Source organism: Colletotrichum higginsianum, chromosome 4 (genome assembly GCF_001672515.1).
Source record: "Colletotrichum higginsianum IMI 349063 chromosome 4, whole genome shotgun sequence".
NCBI lineage: Eukaryota > Fungi > Ascomycota > Sordariomycetes > Glomerellales > Glomerellaceae > Colletotrichum > Colletotrichum higginsianum.
The window spans coordinates 3,461,735-3,478,753 of NC_030957.1; the positions used below are offsets into that span (position 1 = coordinate 3,461,735).

General features: G+C 54.8%; 7 protein-coding genes across 7 annotated transcripts; 4 read left to right on the forward strand and 3 right to left on the reverse strand.

The window, feature by feature from the left end:
- Nucleotides 1–941: 941 nt before the first annotated feature.
- Nucleotides 942–2,625, forward strand: CH63R_06362 (Fungal cellulose binding domain-containing protein; the record flags this gene model as incomplete). Its single annotated transcript, XM_018301337.1, has 7 exons — nt 942–1,119; nt 1,174–1,494; nt 1,543–1,672; nt 1,734–2,093; nt 2,170–2,204; nt 2,259–2,348; nt 2,423–2,625. 7 exons carry the CDS (start codon nt 942–944, stop codon nt 2,623–2,625), a joined length of 1,317 nt encoding a protein of 438 aa, XP_018159187.1.
- Nucleotides 2,626–3,134: 509 nt separating this feature from the next.
- On the forward strand, nt 3,135–3,868 carry CH63R_06363 (uncharacterized protein; the record flags this gene model as incomplete). The annotated part of the gene is made up of 2 exons (XM_018301338.1): nt 3,135–3,387; nt 3,453–3,868. 2 exons carry the CDS (start codon nt 3,135–3,137, stop codon nt 3,866–3,868), a joined length of 669 nt encoding a protein of 222 aa, XP_018159188.1.
- A 160-nt stretch (nt 3,869–4,028) lies between these two features.
- CH63R_06364 (Short-chain dehydrogenase) lies at nt 4,029–5,156 on the reverse strand (the record flags this gene model as incomplete). Its single annotated transcript, XM_018301339.1, has 3 exons — nt 4,029–4,326; nt 4,387–4,768; nt 4,862–5,156. 3 exons carry the CDS (start codon nt 5,154–5,156, stop codon nt 4,029–4,031), a joined length of 975 nt encoding a protein of 324 aa, XP_018159189.1.
- Nucleotides 5,157–6,902: 1,746 nt separating this feature from the next.
- CH63R_06365 (uncharacterized protein) lies at nt 6,903–8,545 on the reverse strand (the record flags this gene model as incomplete). Its single annotated transcript, XM_018301340.1, has 5 exons — nt 6,903–7,668; nt 7,729–7,847; nt 7,893–8,197; nt 8,253–8,444; nt 8,494–8,545. 5 exons carry the CDS (start codon nt 8,543–8,545, stop codon nt 6,903–6,905), a joined length of 1,434 nt encoding a protein of 477 aa, XP_018159190.1.
- Nucleotides 8,546–8,747: 202 nt separating this feature from the next.
- Nucleotides 8,748–9,020, forward strand: CH63R_06366 (uncharacterized protein; the record flags this gene model as incomplete). Its single annotated transcript, XM_018301341.1, has 1 exon — nt 8,748–9,020. The coding sequence occupies one exon, from the start codon at nt 8,748–8,750 to the stop codon at nt 9,018–9,020; it is 273 nt and encodes a 90-aa protein (XP_018159191.1).
- Nucleotides 9,021–9,542: 522 nt separating this feature from the next.
- Nucleotides 9,543–12,497, forward strand: CH63R_06367 (Beta-xylosidase; the record flags this gene model as incomplete). Its single annotated transcript, XM_018301342.1, has 7 exons — nt 9,543–9,710; nt 9,800–10,082; nt 10,457–10,935; nt 11,000–11,104; nt 11,155–11,797; nt 11,849–12,162; nt 12,210–12,497. 7 exons carry the CDS (start codon nt 9,543–9,545, stop codon nt 12,495–12,497), a joined length of 2,280 nt encoding a protein of 759 aa, XP_018159192.1.
- A 1,909-nt stretch (nt 12,498–14,406) lies between these two features.
- CH63R_06368 (Major facilitator superfamily transporter) lies at nt 14,407–16,205 on the reverse strand (the record flags this gene model as incomplete). Its single annotated transcript, XM_018301343.1, has 6 exons — nt 14,407–14,666; nt 14,727–14,896; nt 14,955–15,163; nt 15,230–15,405; nt 15,482–15,666; nt 15,730–16,205. The coding sequence occupies 6 exons, from the start codon at nt 16,203–16,205 to the stop codon at nt 14,407–14,409; spliced, it is 1,476 nt and encodes a 491-aa protein (XP_018159193.1).
- Nucleotides 16,206–17,019: the final 814 nt, after the last annotated feature.

Sequence of the window (17,019 nt, forward strand, 5' to 3'; positions counted from 1 at the left end):
TTCACGCTTCACTCCTCATCTACTGCCATTGCTATGATATTCCTTTCGTTGTGGCATGCTCGTCATATTCGAGTGGTAGGCACGAAGTTGGTTGGACCCTAGAATTCCACCTTCAGCTACCTACCCGGCTTCTATCTTGGGCGACATCAAACTCCACGTTATATCGGGACCTTTTAGAGTTTGAGGAAGTCGCAGAGAGGCGGGGCTGGCGGTGACCATGTTCGAATGCGGGATGCGGCGGGCCATGCTCCGCCGTTACAGCCCCATACGTCGAGGCGGAACTTACACCAAGAAAGGCAACCGGCTTTTGATACCGCTCAAGCTGAAAAAAGTCGCCACTGAGCTCGTTCCCACTGCTCATTGCTTGTCACAGCTGTGAGGTGTTGGAGTGGCGGCTACTATGAGAGGCTCGATTCGGTCGACGGCTCACACGAGATAACCGCGAAAGGGTGGTGGGTTGGCGGGGTTCGCAACCGTAGATCGTGTTTCTATGGTTCCCGGAAGCTCTGTCGGGAACGGACAAGATCCATCCAAGAAATGCAATGCGACACAAACTCGACGGAGAACCTGGCTGAGCCGGTCTGTCGGCCTGCTGGCCCACTCGTCGCCAGAGCCGAACGTCTTGCCTCTCTCACGCTCGTGGCCCTCCCTCCGCACATCCTTTGTCGGATATCTTCCCCTCAACTGCGGAGCAGACCCAGTCAGTCCGAGGGTCCAGCCCGTCAGCCATGGCGTGGGCATGTACGACTACTTCCATGGACGATGTCATTGATGGAATTTGAGAGCGCCCTCGAAGGAGGCTTTTGAGGGGAAAGGAAGACGACGATCCGGCGAGGCGGTTCCGGCCATATCGGGTTCAGAAAGTGGAGTCTGGGTTCGAGTACAAAATGGCCGCCCTCCCACCGGCATTATGTGATTGAGACTCATTCTCTTGAGACAACATGGCATATCTCACGATGAAGTCTATGATTGCTGGTGCCCTCGCCTTCGCGGCCGCTGTCTCTGCGCAGGCGCCGCTTTATGGACAGTGTGGCGGTGAGGGTTGGAGCGGACCAACGACCTGCGTTGCTGGCTCGGTTTGCACTTTCAGCAACTATTGGTACTCACAATGTGTTCCCGGTACGTTCACCGTTGGCACTCTGTAATGACTTTCGTTCAACTCATCAATGGTAGGAACCGCCGTGACGACTACCCGCTCGAGCACCCTCACGACCTCCACACGCCCCGCGACGACCTCCTCCGCCCGGACCACGTCTTCCCGGACCTCGTCGGCCGTGCTTCCGCCCGGCACCGGCTTCCCCTCAGTCAGCGGCACCAAGTTCACCATCGATGGTGTGACGAAGTACTACCCAGGGACCAACTGCTACTGGTGCAGCTTCCTGACCAACGCCTCCGACGTTGACCTTGTTCTCGGCCACCTCAGGACCTCGGGCCTGAAAATCCTCCGCATCTGGGGCTTCAGCGACGTCAACACCGTTCCTCAGTATGATAACTGTAAGCTTGATCATATCCGTGCTAATGGCGTTGGTCTAACATTCTCAGGGTTTCAACACCTGACTGCCTCGGGCTCGACCATCAACACAGGCGCCAACGGCCTAGGCCGCCTCGATACCGTCGTCGCATCGGCCGAGAAGAATGGCATCAAGCTCATCATTAACTTTGTCAACAACTGGTAGTCCCCACCTTAGCTGAATTGAATCTTTAACCAGCAAAATCAACCTAACTCTTTCCAGGGACGACTACGGCGGGATCAAGGCGTACACAAACGCTTTTGGCGGTACCCACAACGGCTGGTACACCAACACGGCGGCCCAGACACAGTACCGCAAGTATATCGACGCTGTCGTCAGCCGGTACAAGAACTCTAACGCCATCTTTGCTTGGGAGCTGGCCAACGAGCCGCGCTGCCAGGGGTGCGCTACCTCTGTCATCTACAACTGGGCCAAGTCGACGTCGGAATACGTCAAGTCCCTAGACCCCAATCACCTGGTGACGCTCGGGGATGAGGGCATGGGGCTCCCGGGCGATACCACGTATCCCTATCAGTACGGAGAAGGCACTGACTGGGTGGCTCTGCTAAACATTTCAACTTTGTGAGGCCCTGCTTCTGTAACCCTGCGACTTCCGATCGAGGTCGTGTTGCTAACGTTCTCCTGCGCGCGCCTCAAGGGACTTTGGGACCTTCCACTTCTACCCCAACTCATGTAAGGGGAAATTCCACTGGGACGGGATGGTATTGTCGCTAACGAAAGAAATAGGGTCGGTTGGCTATGCTGCCGGCAACAAGTGGGTGACTGACCATGCTAAGGCATGCGTTGCAGCGAACAAGCCTTGTTTCTTCGAGGAATGTAAGTTGTTCCCCAGCATCATCTTGAAGCCACGACGTGAAGGAGTACGGCGCTGAATGAATATGACGTCCTAGATGGTACGCCTACCAACCACTGCGAGCTGGAGAGACCATGGCAGATTACCTCGGTGGCGACCCCTGGCATGGCTGGCGATGCCTTTTGGCAGCTGGGTGACACCATCAGTACTGGGCAGACGCATAACGACGGCAACACCATCTACTATGGCACTGACGAGTGGACGTGCTTGGTGACCAACCACGTTAACGCCATCGGCTAGACAGTATTCCTAGGCTCAATCCTGTGGGGGGGGGCGCGAAACATGGGTTGTCCGGCACGTGGAAGAAGCGCTGCCGGACGATGGGAACCGTAGATAGCATTCTCTTCATTGTACATATTCAATGAGAAAACGCCAAGAGCTAGGCCCTCTTCGGCTGAAGAATAGCGTGACCTACTATGCTGCTGCAGTTGCTGTTGGCGGCGTATATAGATAAGTCAATGAGATTTGTAACGCAACAGGCGAGTAAGGGAAATCGCGGCTGGTCGAGGTCGTTTTCCATTGACACCGTGAGCGAGTGATGATTAGTTAAGCAGGGGAAGTTGCGAGGTGCGAAAAGCACCAAGTAAGAGAGTACTTGTGTGTGAAGAGAAAGAAACGATAACCAACCAACTATATGACGGTGGAGTAATCTGACGGCGCGTTGCTGCTGAGGGAAGGTGCAGTAATCATGGATGCGTCATGGCGGACTCGGGGCCGGACCTTCATGAAGTTGTCTTATCGATAAGGCAATGCCTGCCTTCAAATCATCTCCAGCTCTCAACTGCTTTTTAACCCAACACAACACCACAACGAGATCGACCCCAAATCACACCATGGGCTCCTCGTCGTCAAAAGCCGCACAAGGCGCAGCGCGAAAGTTCCCAACCCGTGCGCCAGGCGCCGTGCCGCCCGCCTCCGCCGCGAGGGCAGCTCCGGCCCCTCCTCCATCACAGCCGGCACAAGCCCGGCTGCAGGCAAAGGCCGCGACATCCAAGACGGACGGTTGGTCAAATCCCAAGTGTCTTGATCTCCAGCTCACCCATCTCTAACCGTTGATTGTGACCCAGACATCACTGCCGACTCCATCAACCTGGACAACGTAACTGCTGAGTTCTCCTCCCGTCTTCGGCAAATGGGCGTTGTCCAACCGAACCCTACCTTTTCCCCTACTTCAACGGCCGGCCCAAGCCCTCACGCCGATTTGATCCAGAACCCGGGCCCTCTGTTCCCGTCGACATCTCGGAATATAACGCTGGGCACGTTGGAAGCGAGGGGTCGCTTCCAAAAGCAGGCCGACGCTGAATTTGACGCCCTGGGCCGAATCAGCAGTGAGGGAAGAGAGTTCTTGGATCTTAAGACAATCGTGCAGATGCACCTGATGCGAGACAATGGACATTCGTCGGCGGAGATTGAGGCCAGGCTGAACTTGAAGAAGGGCGTCGTGGCCAGGCTGGGAAGGCCTGGTATCACTTCGCCAGCCTGATTGATCATTCCTCTCGACGGTCGAATTGTTTTAACTGTAGGAATGTATTATAGGTATCCAGCTCTCTACAAAAGCGAAACCGCCAGACCCCCGGAAGAAGTCTGGGTGTATTAAGAATAATCAAATAACGCCGATGTTCCCCCTTTTCCCCTCACCATTCTCACCACGCGCAGTGCCCACCGTCGATGCGCAAGTCACTGCCTGTCATGAAGCTGCTGGCATCGCTCAACAGGAAGACGGCGGCACCGCGGTACTCGTTGGGCTGGCTTAGTCTTCCGAGCATGTTGTGCTTCGGCCACTCCACCTTGCGCTCTGGATACGTCTCGAAGAGAGCCTCGACCATAGCAGTGACGATATAGCCCGGCGAGATAGTGTTGACACGGATGCCGTGCACTCCCCATTCGGCAGCTAAGTTGCGGGCGAGTTGCAAGACTGCCGCCTTGGAGGCGTTGTATGCACTGCGCAGATGTGGAATTAGCCTTCTCTTCGATTTGTACACCGAGGGACCAAGCACTTACGGGCAAATCAATCCCCTGTTGGCGACGGTGCCACTCATGCTCGCAATCAAGACGATGCTGCCGCTGGTGTTGAGCCTCACCATCTGCCGGGCGACCGCCTGCGCCGTCATGAAAGCGCCCGTGACGTTGACCCCCATCATCTTGTCGACATCCTCGGCCTTGTACTCGAGTGCGGGTGTCTCCTGCTGAATGCCAGCGGCGGCAATGAGGCCGTCCAGGCGGCCGTGTCTGTTGGCGATACCTTCAACGATCTCGTTGAGGGCTGGGACATCGCGCACGTCGACTTGGTGGTATGTCAACGAGGTCGCAAGCTCCGTGTTGGCGCGGAGGGCCACCTTCTCAAAGTCCGGGTCCGGCTTAGGGAGGCGGTCGATTGCGTGGACTGGTTGAATGCATGTCAGCTTCATTCCTTTGTGATGGGGGGACGTAGCAGGTTTGAAAACCCCGTGCGGGGAGAAAAGGTGTCAGTTAGTACCTATCGCGCCAGCCTCCAGAAGAGCTTCTGCTTGTGTGAGACCGAGTCCTCGTGCGCCACCGGAGACGACAATGACCTTCCCCTGGAGGTTGAACTCGGGGAGAACCCGGGTGAGAGTCGGCGAGGTAATATGGGGTCCGAGGGGCTTAGGGCTCGCGTGGAAGGCTTTGGGCTGGTGTCCGACGATGGGGGCCACGGGGGCGGTAATGGGCTGCACTGCGAGTCTGGATGGTTTCCCAGGGGTCAATTGAGGTCCTAGACGAAGTGGCCGGAGGCGGGTAAGGTACCGTGACATCCTTGCGGCTTCAAAAAGGGGTCCGGATGAGAGAGGGAGAGAGTATTGTTGGTGCAGTTGGGTGGGAGGGAAGCTGGCTGGCGGGAAATGTTCTCCAAGTCCAAAGGTATGTATGTGGCTTCGGTCGCAGAGATCGATGACGGAGGTGGTTGATCCTAGATGTTCAAGACACACTGAAAGAGACTGCAGGTGCGATATTGACTAAAGGCGTGTGTGGCTGAGACTCAATGGAATGCTGGTGGTGAGCTGCTATGAGTGAGAGTTGAGTGAGGAAGAGTGAGTGATAATGAAGGGTTTCTCAGAGGCAGAGGACATCGTCAACTGCTTCTTATATCTCGTCGGTCCTGACTTCGTTTAGTCTGAGCTTCCCCGCATCCTTCTTCCGCCTCCCGCCTCTCGCCCCCCGTTCTTCTCCCCCTCTCATGCCATATGCCAATTGAAAGATCAGCATCCCGGGCTCAACGGCACTGCCAGTCACGTATCAACTGCACAAGTTGCTAGCGCTAGGACGGCAACGAATGATTGGACTGATCGGCCGGTGTCGTGTCGTTTCAGGCAAGGGCTCGCTCGGCTCAGCCTGGATTGTACTCGATTGTCGGGCGCCCATGTATCACTGCCGGGCCCCGGGCGTGGGCCGGTGACAAGATGCCGGGCACACATCTGGCCGGTGGTCCAGGTCCACGACAAAGCTCTTCTGACCATCGCCTCATCTTTTCTTAGAAGCCACTTGTTCCCAGTGGGACCTTTTCCGATGCAACACTCCTAGTCGTTCAGACGGGGAGGAGGCTAGAACATTCAGGGCGTGGGTCGAGGACTGTCCAAGACAGGTCATGCGGGTTGTCAGATTCTAGATCAGAGATGGAAGCCCCACCTCGACCCCGTGCTCCCATGCCCCAAAGCCGCGTTCAAAAGCTCCGGACGAGCAGGGTTGGAGACGCGCAAGAGGCTTGGGTTGGGATAGGATGGGGAGCGGTGGGGGCGGACGGCGGGCGGCGGAAACCTGACCGGTGCCGCGGTGCGGAAAATCGGTTGGTTTACCGAACAGTCGATAGTACTTCTGCATGCATCCGCACAGGACAAAAATGAATGGGAGTACTCCGAAACGGAAACATGATTCGTCGGGCAGCACATCTGAAATGGATAACTCATGGCAATACAGACTAGGCTCTCTGTCGGGTCAGACGCATGATTGGGACAAGCCGAGGGTTTGGTCTAGGACCTGCAAGACCAACATCCATTGCACCCAAGCAGTCATCAAATTGCTACATAGGGCGCCTGAGGTCCAGAACTGAGGATACACTCCCTCCCCATTATCATCCTTGTCCGAAAGCCCAGACCAACAGAGCCAACAGTGAGAGGTGGAGAAAAGCTGCGTCTGGGGCAGAGGTTAAGAGGCAAAAAAAGACAATGCGGAGTGCAGAGGTGCATGCGAACACGGGGTCCACCGGAATTCCCTTTATGGTAATCCGAGATGCTTATCATCCCTCCTTTCTCCGCCCGCACGAGGCTTCGGCCAACAACATCACAGTAGCTGCATAGCTGCCCCAACAGAAAAAGAAACGCACAGAAATGGTCGGTCCACTGGTCCAGTGACTCCAGTCGAGTCCAGCCCGCCCAGTCACTAGAGGTAATGCAGTCGTGACGCCGCAAGGGGCTTCTCCTTCTTGTCCCGACCTTCCTTCTTGCCTCCCTACCTACGTCGTTCCTCTCACCCCCTGAAGCACGCAACGCGCAAGCCTACGAGGGTCAGACGCTCTCGTGACTCTTGTGACTCGACCGAGCCTCCCGGCCAAGAGTCGAAGACCACTTGTCATCCAGCCTCTGCACCCCCGTATTGCCCTCCTTGGCGATCCACTGCTGGAAACTCCAGAAGGCCTTTAGGTACGATATCCCGAGCCCAAAGTCCTCGAATCCGATCGACAGCCCCGTGACGGCCATCTTCCTCCTCACAAACCTCCCCTTAGCGTCCGGCGCCGCATTCGGGGCCGCCACCAACATGATCCAGAGAAACACCCCCGGTATCCGCTTCCATGTTGTCATACTTACGCTCGTCAGCGCTTGGTACGCGGCCTCGAGCGTCTCGTTGTCGTCGAATCGAGATATCTGGCGCATCGACTTGATGGACCAGCTGTAGATCAGAGCGGCGATCCGGACAGTCTCGAGGATCCATTCCTCTTCTGATGTGATGATGGCAGGCCCGACTGTGTCTCTGTCTCTCAGTCTGTTATACAGCCACGTTGCTGTGCTACGAATCTTGCACGTCCATCCCGACGAGGCCGATTGTGACGTGATGGAAACTGTGAGAAAGCGCACGTCGTCCAGGATTTTGGCCGCCGTTGCGCATAGCCCAAGCTTCCCTGCAATGCTCTCGAACCGAGACGAGGACGCCATCAACGGGCTGTCGTAGCAGTCCGGCCACGTCGTTGGCACAGGGAGTTCCTCGTCCCGGGCCGGGTCATTCTCCAACCAGTAGAGGTCCGTCTCGAACGCACACGCAATCTCGTAGTCGGTGCTGACCATCACACGGTAAGCATGCTGTTCATTTCGTTTGCGCGTGCCGGCACGCACTTACAGAATCATGATGGACTCGCCCACAATATCTCCCAGACCACGCATGCCTTTTTTGAGTTTGATCATGTGTTTTATGCCTCTCATGTGGGCAAACATGCTTTCGTCGGCGCCCCAAAACCACTGGAAAGAACGTCAGTGTCATATGACGCAGAAAGCCAGTGCAACCTGTTCACTTGCCTCCATAACGACGAGGTTTACGATGGAGCGGACCATCTCTATGGCAATGGCGTCGAATGGCCGCTGCATGTATTCTGCAATGATGGACAGCACCCGGGCCTTAAGAGCGAGCGACTCTGGGTTTTTAGAGATCTCCGATCCTCGCTCGAGCGCCTGAGTCGTCGACGACATCAGGATGCCAATGTTGGGAAACAATGGGGACTGCAGCATCCATGGCAGTACCTCGGCAAGGAACACAGGCGGCTGGCTCTGGCCGTCAATTGACACCATGTTGGGTGCGACGACCTCAATATCTACGAGCGACAGTCAGACTTGGATGCTATTCCACGAAGGCTACATGCCACTTACAAAAACGCAGAAGCTCTGCTGTCCTGGGCCCTTCAGGAAGCGGCATTCCGTGGAGGGTCGTAACCTCTGTAAGTATACCACCGATAGCAGCGGGACTGCTGTGATAAAACGCCATCGGATCGCCATCTCCATCGAGGAAGAGGTTGGCACGCGCTTTCGTCTCCGCCAGTGTCTTATCTTGGTATTTGAGGTCTTCGAAACAGTGTGTTATTCTTGGGTTTTTACGATCATGGCCATGCACGTCTTTCGATCTGGCTTCCTTCCTGCGGCGATTTCGCATAGTCAGGGTCCATGGTAGGTCCAGGAATGCAATCCCCGGTAGCGCTTTCGAGTGGCAGCCATGCAAGGGATCCTCCGGTTGCTTCCCCTGTCCCCCAGAAAGTGAGGGCAATTCAAAGGTCAAGACCTGGTCCTCGTACGCCTGCCTAGGGTTACACGACGCGACCTGGGTGATGGTACACTCCACGGGCGGGAAGCGCCTCGAGCAGTTCACACATGGTGCATCTGTCTGCCGGATTATACACTACGACCTCGTCAGTCTGCGTCCGCCGCGAGGGCCGGGATCGGGCCGATCTTGATATGTGGGGCATGCCTGCGTCTTCATCACTCACCTTCTGCTTCCGTCTCTGGCATTCGGTGCACGACTTTTGGACTCTCATCCGCCGCTTCGACGTTGGCTTCGACGACTCGGCGGCCATGATGTCCAAAGATGCTCCCCGACGTGGAAAGATGCGGGTTTCAACGTTTGCATGGTGGCCGCCTCTTTAATAGCAGGAAAAGGGCTGAAAGACAAGGTTGTCTAGGTCGGTCCTTTGACTACTGACACGCTAGCGCTTCCGCCACGGCTGAGACTTTGAAAGAACGCATTAACTCGATTGAGGGATAGATGCCTATAATGGCGCTGCAGTAAAGGAGACGGTGATATTCAAGTAAGCGTGCGCGGTCGAGTAGTGGGCCTTGGGCGTTCCTGTCTCTGATTGATGCATTCGCCATCCTTATGTTTCGTTCCTGCGCCATGGCTGTTGCCCCAAGCCTAATGTAGGTGAGATACAAAACCTCGAATGGCACACGTCTGCAAAGTACTGGCTCACCTTAGGTACCTAGGTAGGTAGGCAGGCAGGCAGGCAGGCAGGCAGGCAGGCAGGCAGGCAGGCAGACATCCAGGCAGGCAGGTGACTCGGACATTCAGCGTCCTTTCTTCAATTGACTCGAGGACTTTATCTAGGGCGATTAAGCCCCGCACCGCAGCGGCTCGTTCCCTCGTCATCAAGTGCTCGGAACAACATCGCCATGTCTGACATCCTCGCTTCCCAGTCTCTCATCAATGGAAGCTGCCTCTGCGGTGCAGTCAAATACACCGTAGCGGGAGGTTACGCCCTCACGGTACTATGCCACTGCAACAGCTGCCGGAAGTTCACTGGTTCCTCATTTGGCGCCAACAGCTTGGTCGATAGAGCGGTGCGTTCATTTTTTGATGACTTGAGCGGAAACAACCTGCCAACCGCGACTCAATGCGGGCTGGCCTGACTGACCTTATTTCCAACCAGAACCTTACCGTGCACGACCTTGAGTCCAAGATCTCGGTGTACGCGGCCCCAACCGCCGAGTCCGGTACCTCGCTGGCCCGTTCCTTCTGCAGTGCTTGCGGATCTTCACTCTTCGTGGCCAACGACGCCTTTCCAAACCAAGTCGCCGTTACGTCGGGGTCCATGGATAACGTGCAGGGCGGCCATGATGCCGACGACGACAAAATGTGGAGGCCGAAGCTGGAATTTTTCTGTAAGAGAAAGGCAACATGGCTAACAACCGAAGGTACTGTTGAGAGAGACAGTATGTGATTCTGCAATCATGTCACTTGGATGGTTAGCAAAGTGCTGTAGGAAATCAGATGATTCTTGTTGTTGGCCATTCCATCCGCATTGTATCCGTCCTTCCCTGGTAACGCCCAGGATGAAGTTATTCTGGGTACCTAGGAGTGCGCGCGTGTCTCTACGTCAAACCTACCTTTCTGGTGTACTTACTAGCACGCATGTCACCTAGGCTTCCGGCTTAAATCTCCGGCGGGCCCTGTTTTTCGGCATCATCGGCCTACTCGGGCGGTGGCTCCATCTTCCAGCAAGTGGGGGCGCATCCTCCGGTCGGGGACGGCCTCTGATTGCTGGAGAAACTTGAGCCGAAGTCAAGCGCCGGCTAACAACACCCAGCGAGCTATCGGATGAGAGCTCGCAACATCCGTGAGCTTCTCAGCTCAATATTCCCTACGCTACAACACAAATACAAGACAACGACCGTCCAGCGACACCCACAAACACAAAGCATTCCCTTGATCGCTGTTGCCACAATGGGTGCCAACGAGGGGAGGGCAATCTTCCTCAATCCCGTCATTCCGGGCTTCAACCCAGACCCGACCGTCTGCGTCGTTCCGGCAACGGAATCGAGCCCTACGACGTACTTTCTGTCGACTTCCACTTTTGAGTATTTCCCGGGTTGCGCCATCTACACGTCAACGGACCTCATCAACTGGAAGCTCATTGGCCATGCACTTACACGCAAGAGTCAGATTGAGTTAAGAACCGTGGAGCCGGGAGCTGGAAGCTGGGCAAGCACACTTCGATACCGGCCGCAGGAAAAGCGTTGGTATCTTGCCAACGGCCTGTTCCAGAGATATCGTCCAGCAAACGACGTGAGTGATTCTTCGTGCTTCGGGAATAGCACCGTAAGCGGTTGCTCATGACGTGGGCTATTAGGAACGCATCTTCCCTCGAGGCTTCTACGTCTGGACTGACAACATCTGGGATGATAACGCCTGGTCAGACCCTGTTTACTTTGACAATCCTGGATTCGACCAAGACGTACGTGCGCACTTCGCGTCATTGATCCCGCTAACAAATGAGGCACTTAGCTCTTCTGGGACGACGACGGAAAGGTCTACCTTTCTACCACAGTACGCATGGGGAAGCGCACGCCGGGACTCAAATTGAAGGACTTTGCTATTCATATTTCAGAGATAGATATCATCACAGGGAGGACCTTGACCCCGCCACAAGTGATCCGAGAATCCCCCCATGGCATCGCTGAAGGCTCGCACATCATTCGCAAAGGGAAGTACTACTATCTCTTCACCGCTGAAGGCGGCACGGAAGCCGGTCATCAGGAATGGGCTTTGAGAAGCGAGACAGGGCCATACGGTCCGTGGGAGGGGCAGGGCGGGCCTTTGTGGTACAACGGGCCCGACGAGGAGGTCCAACGGACCGGCCACTGCGACGTGTTTGAGGATGGTTGTGGACAGTGGTGGGCCGTGATGCTTGGTGTCCGTCCTGTCAAGTCTGAAGGCAAGTTTCTCGAGCCTCAGATGGGTCGAGAGACATTCTTGGTTCGAGTTGACTGGGAGGACGATTGGCCCATCTTCAACCAGGGCCGAAATATTACACTTCAAACCATTGGCAGGGGGCCAATCCGTGAAGTTGCCGTTGCGGATGAGAACGGAGTCAAGTGGAAGGCGGATCTTTCCAAGCCGTCCCTTGAGCTTGGCTGGTATCACAAGAGTTAGTTCCCTTCCCAGTTTGGCCTCGAAGATCGCGATTAACTGTTCCAAGACACACCGACCAAATCCTGTCACAGCCTCACGGAGCGTCCGGGCCATCTGAGACTTTATGGTAACTGCTTCGACCTAAGCAGCCCCGAGTCGCCGGCGATGCTGTTGAGGAAGCAGTCATCCTTCAATGAGATCTTTCGGGTGAAAATGTTCTTCAAGCCCAGCAGAGCAGATTATGAGTCGGGTATCACTGTTTGGTGGAGCCAGTATTCCTATGCCACCGTTGGCATTGGTGCAGTTCAGCCACAAGACGGCGGGCCGGCTGTCCCAACCATCGTCAGTAGGCAGCCAACAGGCAAGATCAACGAGCTCAAGGTAATGTTAGCCACCTCTTGATCTGGACGCATCACTGATCAGGACAGCTCACGCGTCCGCTTCTGGAGTCCCGGAGTTCCCCAGCATCCGCTTTGGATTTGGACCAGCCAGTCCAGTTCACCATCATAACCAGCCCAACCAAGTATGAGATACGCCTCTCTGTTGGTGAGATCAACACGAACATTTCTTTCACGTCCGAGGATTTGACCGTATTGCCTCCCGTCGGGGGGGCCTTTTGCGGCGTCATGTACGGCATCTATTCATTTGGCCGAAACGAGCCGGTGCTTGATCCCTCTGACTTCACCGACATCGAGATACTGGAGACAAGACCATAGACTTACCTGGAGAAACCTTTAGAGGAAGAAATTTTCTTGATACGAACGATCTGGGTTGCTTTAATGTAAATTTTGTTTAAAAAAAAGGGGGGCGGTTTGGCGTCAGTATCAGCTCATCTTCCCTGGTCGCTCGACTTCGAAACTGGCCACCTCGTTTACAGGAATCTTTCGCAAATCACTGACAGATTGTTCGCTCCAAGTATCGCCATGCTCCTGGGCGTGCTTGCACTGACCTCATGGCCAGTGTGACAAATCAGAGAAATATCCTGCGTCTGCCGCCTAGATGAACGAAGGACATTGGTATGTTTCGCCTTGTCAACGGTGTCAATCATAACCTCCTGCGGTTTATGTGTATCGTAAACATGCGCTTCTCCCAATACGCATGCACGGTTTTGCTGGCATCATCGGGTTCCTCTCGAACAGCCCCCCGTCACAAATTACGAGATCTAGAAGGCTTAAACGCAGAACCCTGACCTACGGGTCCCTCGTCATGGCTTCGTTCATCGGGTCATAACATTTCAAGGTCTCCCCAGAGGGTTTCCCATCACTAACCAGCAATGAGTTCTCCGGCAAGACCATTTAGCTCACCGGCTTCGTTTCTGAACAATCGAGTTTCTTGGGTGAATTGAGATCTGAAAGACTTGTCCTCATGGGGAGGTGTGACAGTTGAGGATGATCTCTTGCAGATCAGCATCAAGGAGGCCTAGCAATGCAGTAGCGAACTGGCCCGGGAGACCAAAACTCGGCATTTGCCCGACATGATCCAGGTCTTCGACCCATGGACTACGGAAGTTAGAAGAAGAGAGCCACGGAGCCGCCCTACAACGGGCGGTGGCACAACGGGCGGTGGCACAACGGGCGGTGGCAAAATGGCATTCACCAAGCTTGGAAAGTGTGCAATACAGCAAGACAGCAGAAGTATGTTAGGCGATGGACGTGAAGTGGAACATCTTTCCCAGCCCCTAGGGTTGTCACCGGTTGCGGTTGCATGACCAAAGTGACATCAATCTCGTTAGGGCATGCCGGAACCCATATGCAAGTAGGCACCCCGCGTGCAGCACCCCCCGAGCCATTCGTTCCCCTTTGGGCCGGAGACAAGAGACAAGGAAACTCCATGTCCATCTCCCGCAAGGAAAAGGCTGTCAAACAAACATTTACATGGTGCACTGCCCTCGGCACGTTCCACCGGAGACGGATGAGCATCCATCCACAGTGACATCAACTGGCCCAGGTCCCAGGTCCGGAAATCCCAGCCCCTTGGATTAGACTGCACGGGAGAACACTAGTGTACAGCCTAGGTATTCCCTGTTTCTTTCCTTTTGATCCCATCCCTTTGTGCTGGGTTTGCTTTGTATACCTACCCCACGTTTCCCCATGTTTCGGGGGAAGGGATGTGAAAGCCAAGACTTGGATGAACGCCCGTCTCTCAGATAGCCCAACTTGACGACGGTGCCAACGGCCAGGGAGCCTTCACTCGTCGGTCAACGCCATGATCAAAGGCAGGGAAACTCGACTATTACTGTTGGGCTTGGCACACCCACCGGGCGATTGACTGGCTGTCGATGGGTATACTTTGCAACTCACTCCAGACTTTCTTCCATGCTGAGAGGTCTTGATACATGGCCCGCTAGACGCATGCGACGAAGTGTTCAGGTGACCTAGGGATAGTAATTGTCTCCAACACTATCTGTTCAGACCGAAAATACATGTTAGATCTCACACGGTCACATGCGGAAAAGAAAAAAGCACATACTCCCTACGATAGCATTTGGCATGGAACATCTCTATTATAGTGTGCAGTTCTATCTCTGCGCCAAATAACCCTTTCAAAGCTGTATATTTCGCATGAACGAGAACATAGTCAAGCCAAAAAAACTCAAGTAGACGCAAACCTGGCACCCTAAATCAATCAAACAGTGTATCGGAAGAAGGTTGCGTTGTCACCCTTGTGACGCTCGGCAGCCTTCTCCTCGGCTGTGTACAAGGCAGGGTCCTTGTACTCGCGGTCTCGTCGGGCGTTCTCACGGCGAAGATATATGGTCATGAAGGTTGAAAGGCACATGGACATCGTCAATGTCGACAGTAGCGTACCATGACCGGGGTAGTAGCGAGGCTTGTCCTTAGCCTGGTACAGGAAACCGGCGATGGCACCACCGAGGTTGCCGAAACCTGCACCATGTTAGTGACCCAAGTTCACAGAATGCATTTGGGCATTGGGGTTTTACGTACCGACGTGCATCGCAATACCAACACCTCGCTTAACGGAGCCTCCAATGTTGTTGCCATTCCACGCGACTCCCTGAGGGACGTTGGGGTAGATACCAGAAGCGGCAAAGAAGCAACCGGCATACTTGACGCCATTGCTCTGGGAAGAGAGAAGCATGATGAAGCCAGCAATTCTGAGAAAATAAGTCAGTCGCTGTTCTCGCATCACATGTAGGCTGAGGGGGGACGTACCCAACCAAGCAGAAGAAGATCATGTAGATACCACGCTGGCGGTGGCGATCAGCCAACCAGCCACCGCCAATACAGAAAAAGCAAGCCACAAAGTAGGGGGGGACAGTCATTAGCTGAGCCGTTTCGTTGGTGTATCCCAGTCCGCTCACGATGGTGGGAAGGAAGAGCGAGTACGAATACAGCGGGGTGTAGATTCCGATGGTGATGAACTGCGATTTGGTCAGGACAATGACGCTCAATACGCAGTATTTGGCTCTGGCGCGTTTTCAACTTACCATGTGGACCCAGATCTTCCAGTCTTTCATGGCGTCCTTGAAGTAGACCATGCTGAATTCGTCGGCAAGGGCAGAGCGGTCCTGCTCGAGGCGTCGGGTGACCTCCTCCTTCTCGGCAACGGTAAGAAACTTGGCAGTAGCAGGGTAGTCGTTCATGACGAAGAAGGCGGCGATGGCTTGAGGTGAGGAAGGATTAGTTGTTAGCTCTCGGAGCCGTCAAGTTGACCACCTGGATTAGAATTCCTAACTTACCGACAGCTAGAGTAAGGATTCCTTCGAGAATGAAGATCCAGGCCCAGCCAGGTCTTCCGCCAACTCCGTCCATCTCAACAATGCCTCGAGCAAGGAGGCCTCCGAAAGCACCGGCCGCGGTGGCAGCGGAGAAGAAGATGGCCATTCGGAGACCACACTCGTGACGTCGGTACCACATGGTGATGCTGGAAAACAGGAGGGTCAGATGACGGGGGGTGATGAGATGGTTCTGTGTGAAGAATACTCACTAGTACGTGATACCAGGGAATAAACCACCCTCGGCAAGGCCGAGAGCCATGCGAGAGGCCAGCAGTCCCGGGTAGTTGTGAACGAGACCCATGAGGGTGCAGCAGATGCCCCAGGCGATCATGATGGAAGGGATCCAGATCGAAGGGCGGAAGCGCTTCATGGCCAAGTTGGAGGGGATCTCGGCGGCGACATACCAGGGGAAGAAGACGGACAGAGCAACGTTGTAGTCAAGACCCTTCATGCCAAGATCAGCCTCAAGACCAGCGAGACGAGCGTTGCCAATGTTGGTGCGGTCCAAGAAGGACAGCAGGTACAGAAGAGCAAGAAAGGGAATCAGGGTCCAGTCGATCTTGCGGATCAGTCTCTTGGTGGCTGCTTGGTCAAACCCGCTTCTGTCGGGGTCACTCGCGTATTCAACCTCGATGGAGGGATCGGCAGCGGCGTCCGCCTTGACATCTTTCTCAGAGGTTGACATGTTGGGATATGTGCGATTTCCTGGCTCGTTCAGAAGGCAGTCGTATGGATGTGCGTCGCGAGAGAACCAACGTAGAGGAACACGGATGTCCAATGGGATAATAAGTAGTGACCCGGACTTGGCGCTTAGTCTCTTAAGAGGGATGGTTGAATAATGGTGAGCGAGGCTTTTGAGACACAGTCGGCACCAAAGACCGTTGTTGAGCGGGTGGGTGTCTCGGAAGAGAGCGATAGTGTGAGACGAGGAAGCCGATAAAGGCAAGTAGGGCCGGAGGAACGAAAATGGAGCTGACTGGCGTTACTGCGAGTAACCGGTGTTGCGTTTCCAATGAGATGTGTCGCACGTGGCGTTAGATAGTTTTATTGAACTGAAATCAGAGACTGGGGCTCAAGATGTTTGTTCCTCCCCTCGTTTCTCACTTCGAATTGGGTGAGATTGCAGAGAGCGAAGAAAGATGAAAGTGCCTAGTCAGGTGCAGATGCAGGTGCGTGAGCAAGTGCAAGAGCGAGAGAGGCAAGAGACGAGCATATGTGGAAGGTACGAAGCAAAGGGTACGGAATGAAGAAAGAGAGTACAATTGCTGATACTAAAGGAACCCCCTAGGGAAGAAGCTGCTCCTTTTAAACGATCACAAGTAAGTGATGGGCAAAGATAAAGACCCTCACGGATCCGACCGTCGAGAGCCGGGGAACTATGGTACCTCAGCATCTGGTCTGCTGTACACACAACTGCACAACTCAACCCCGGATCCCTAGTCTCTTGGCAATCAGTGGAACATCCATGGGGTTGCGAGGGCGGAGTCAAGGAGGGTGGC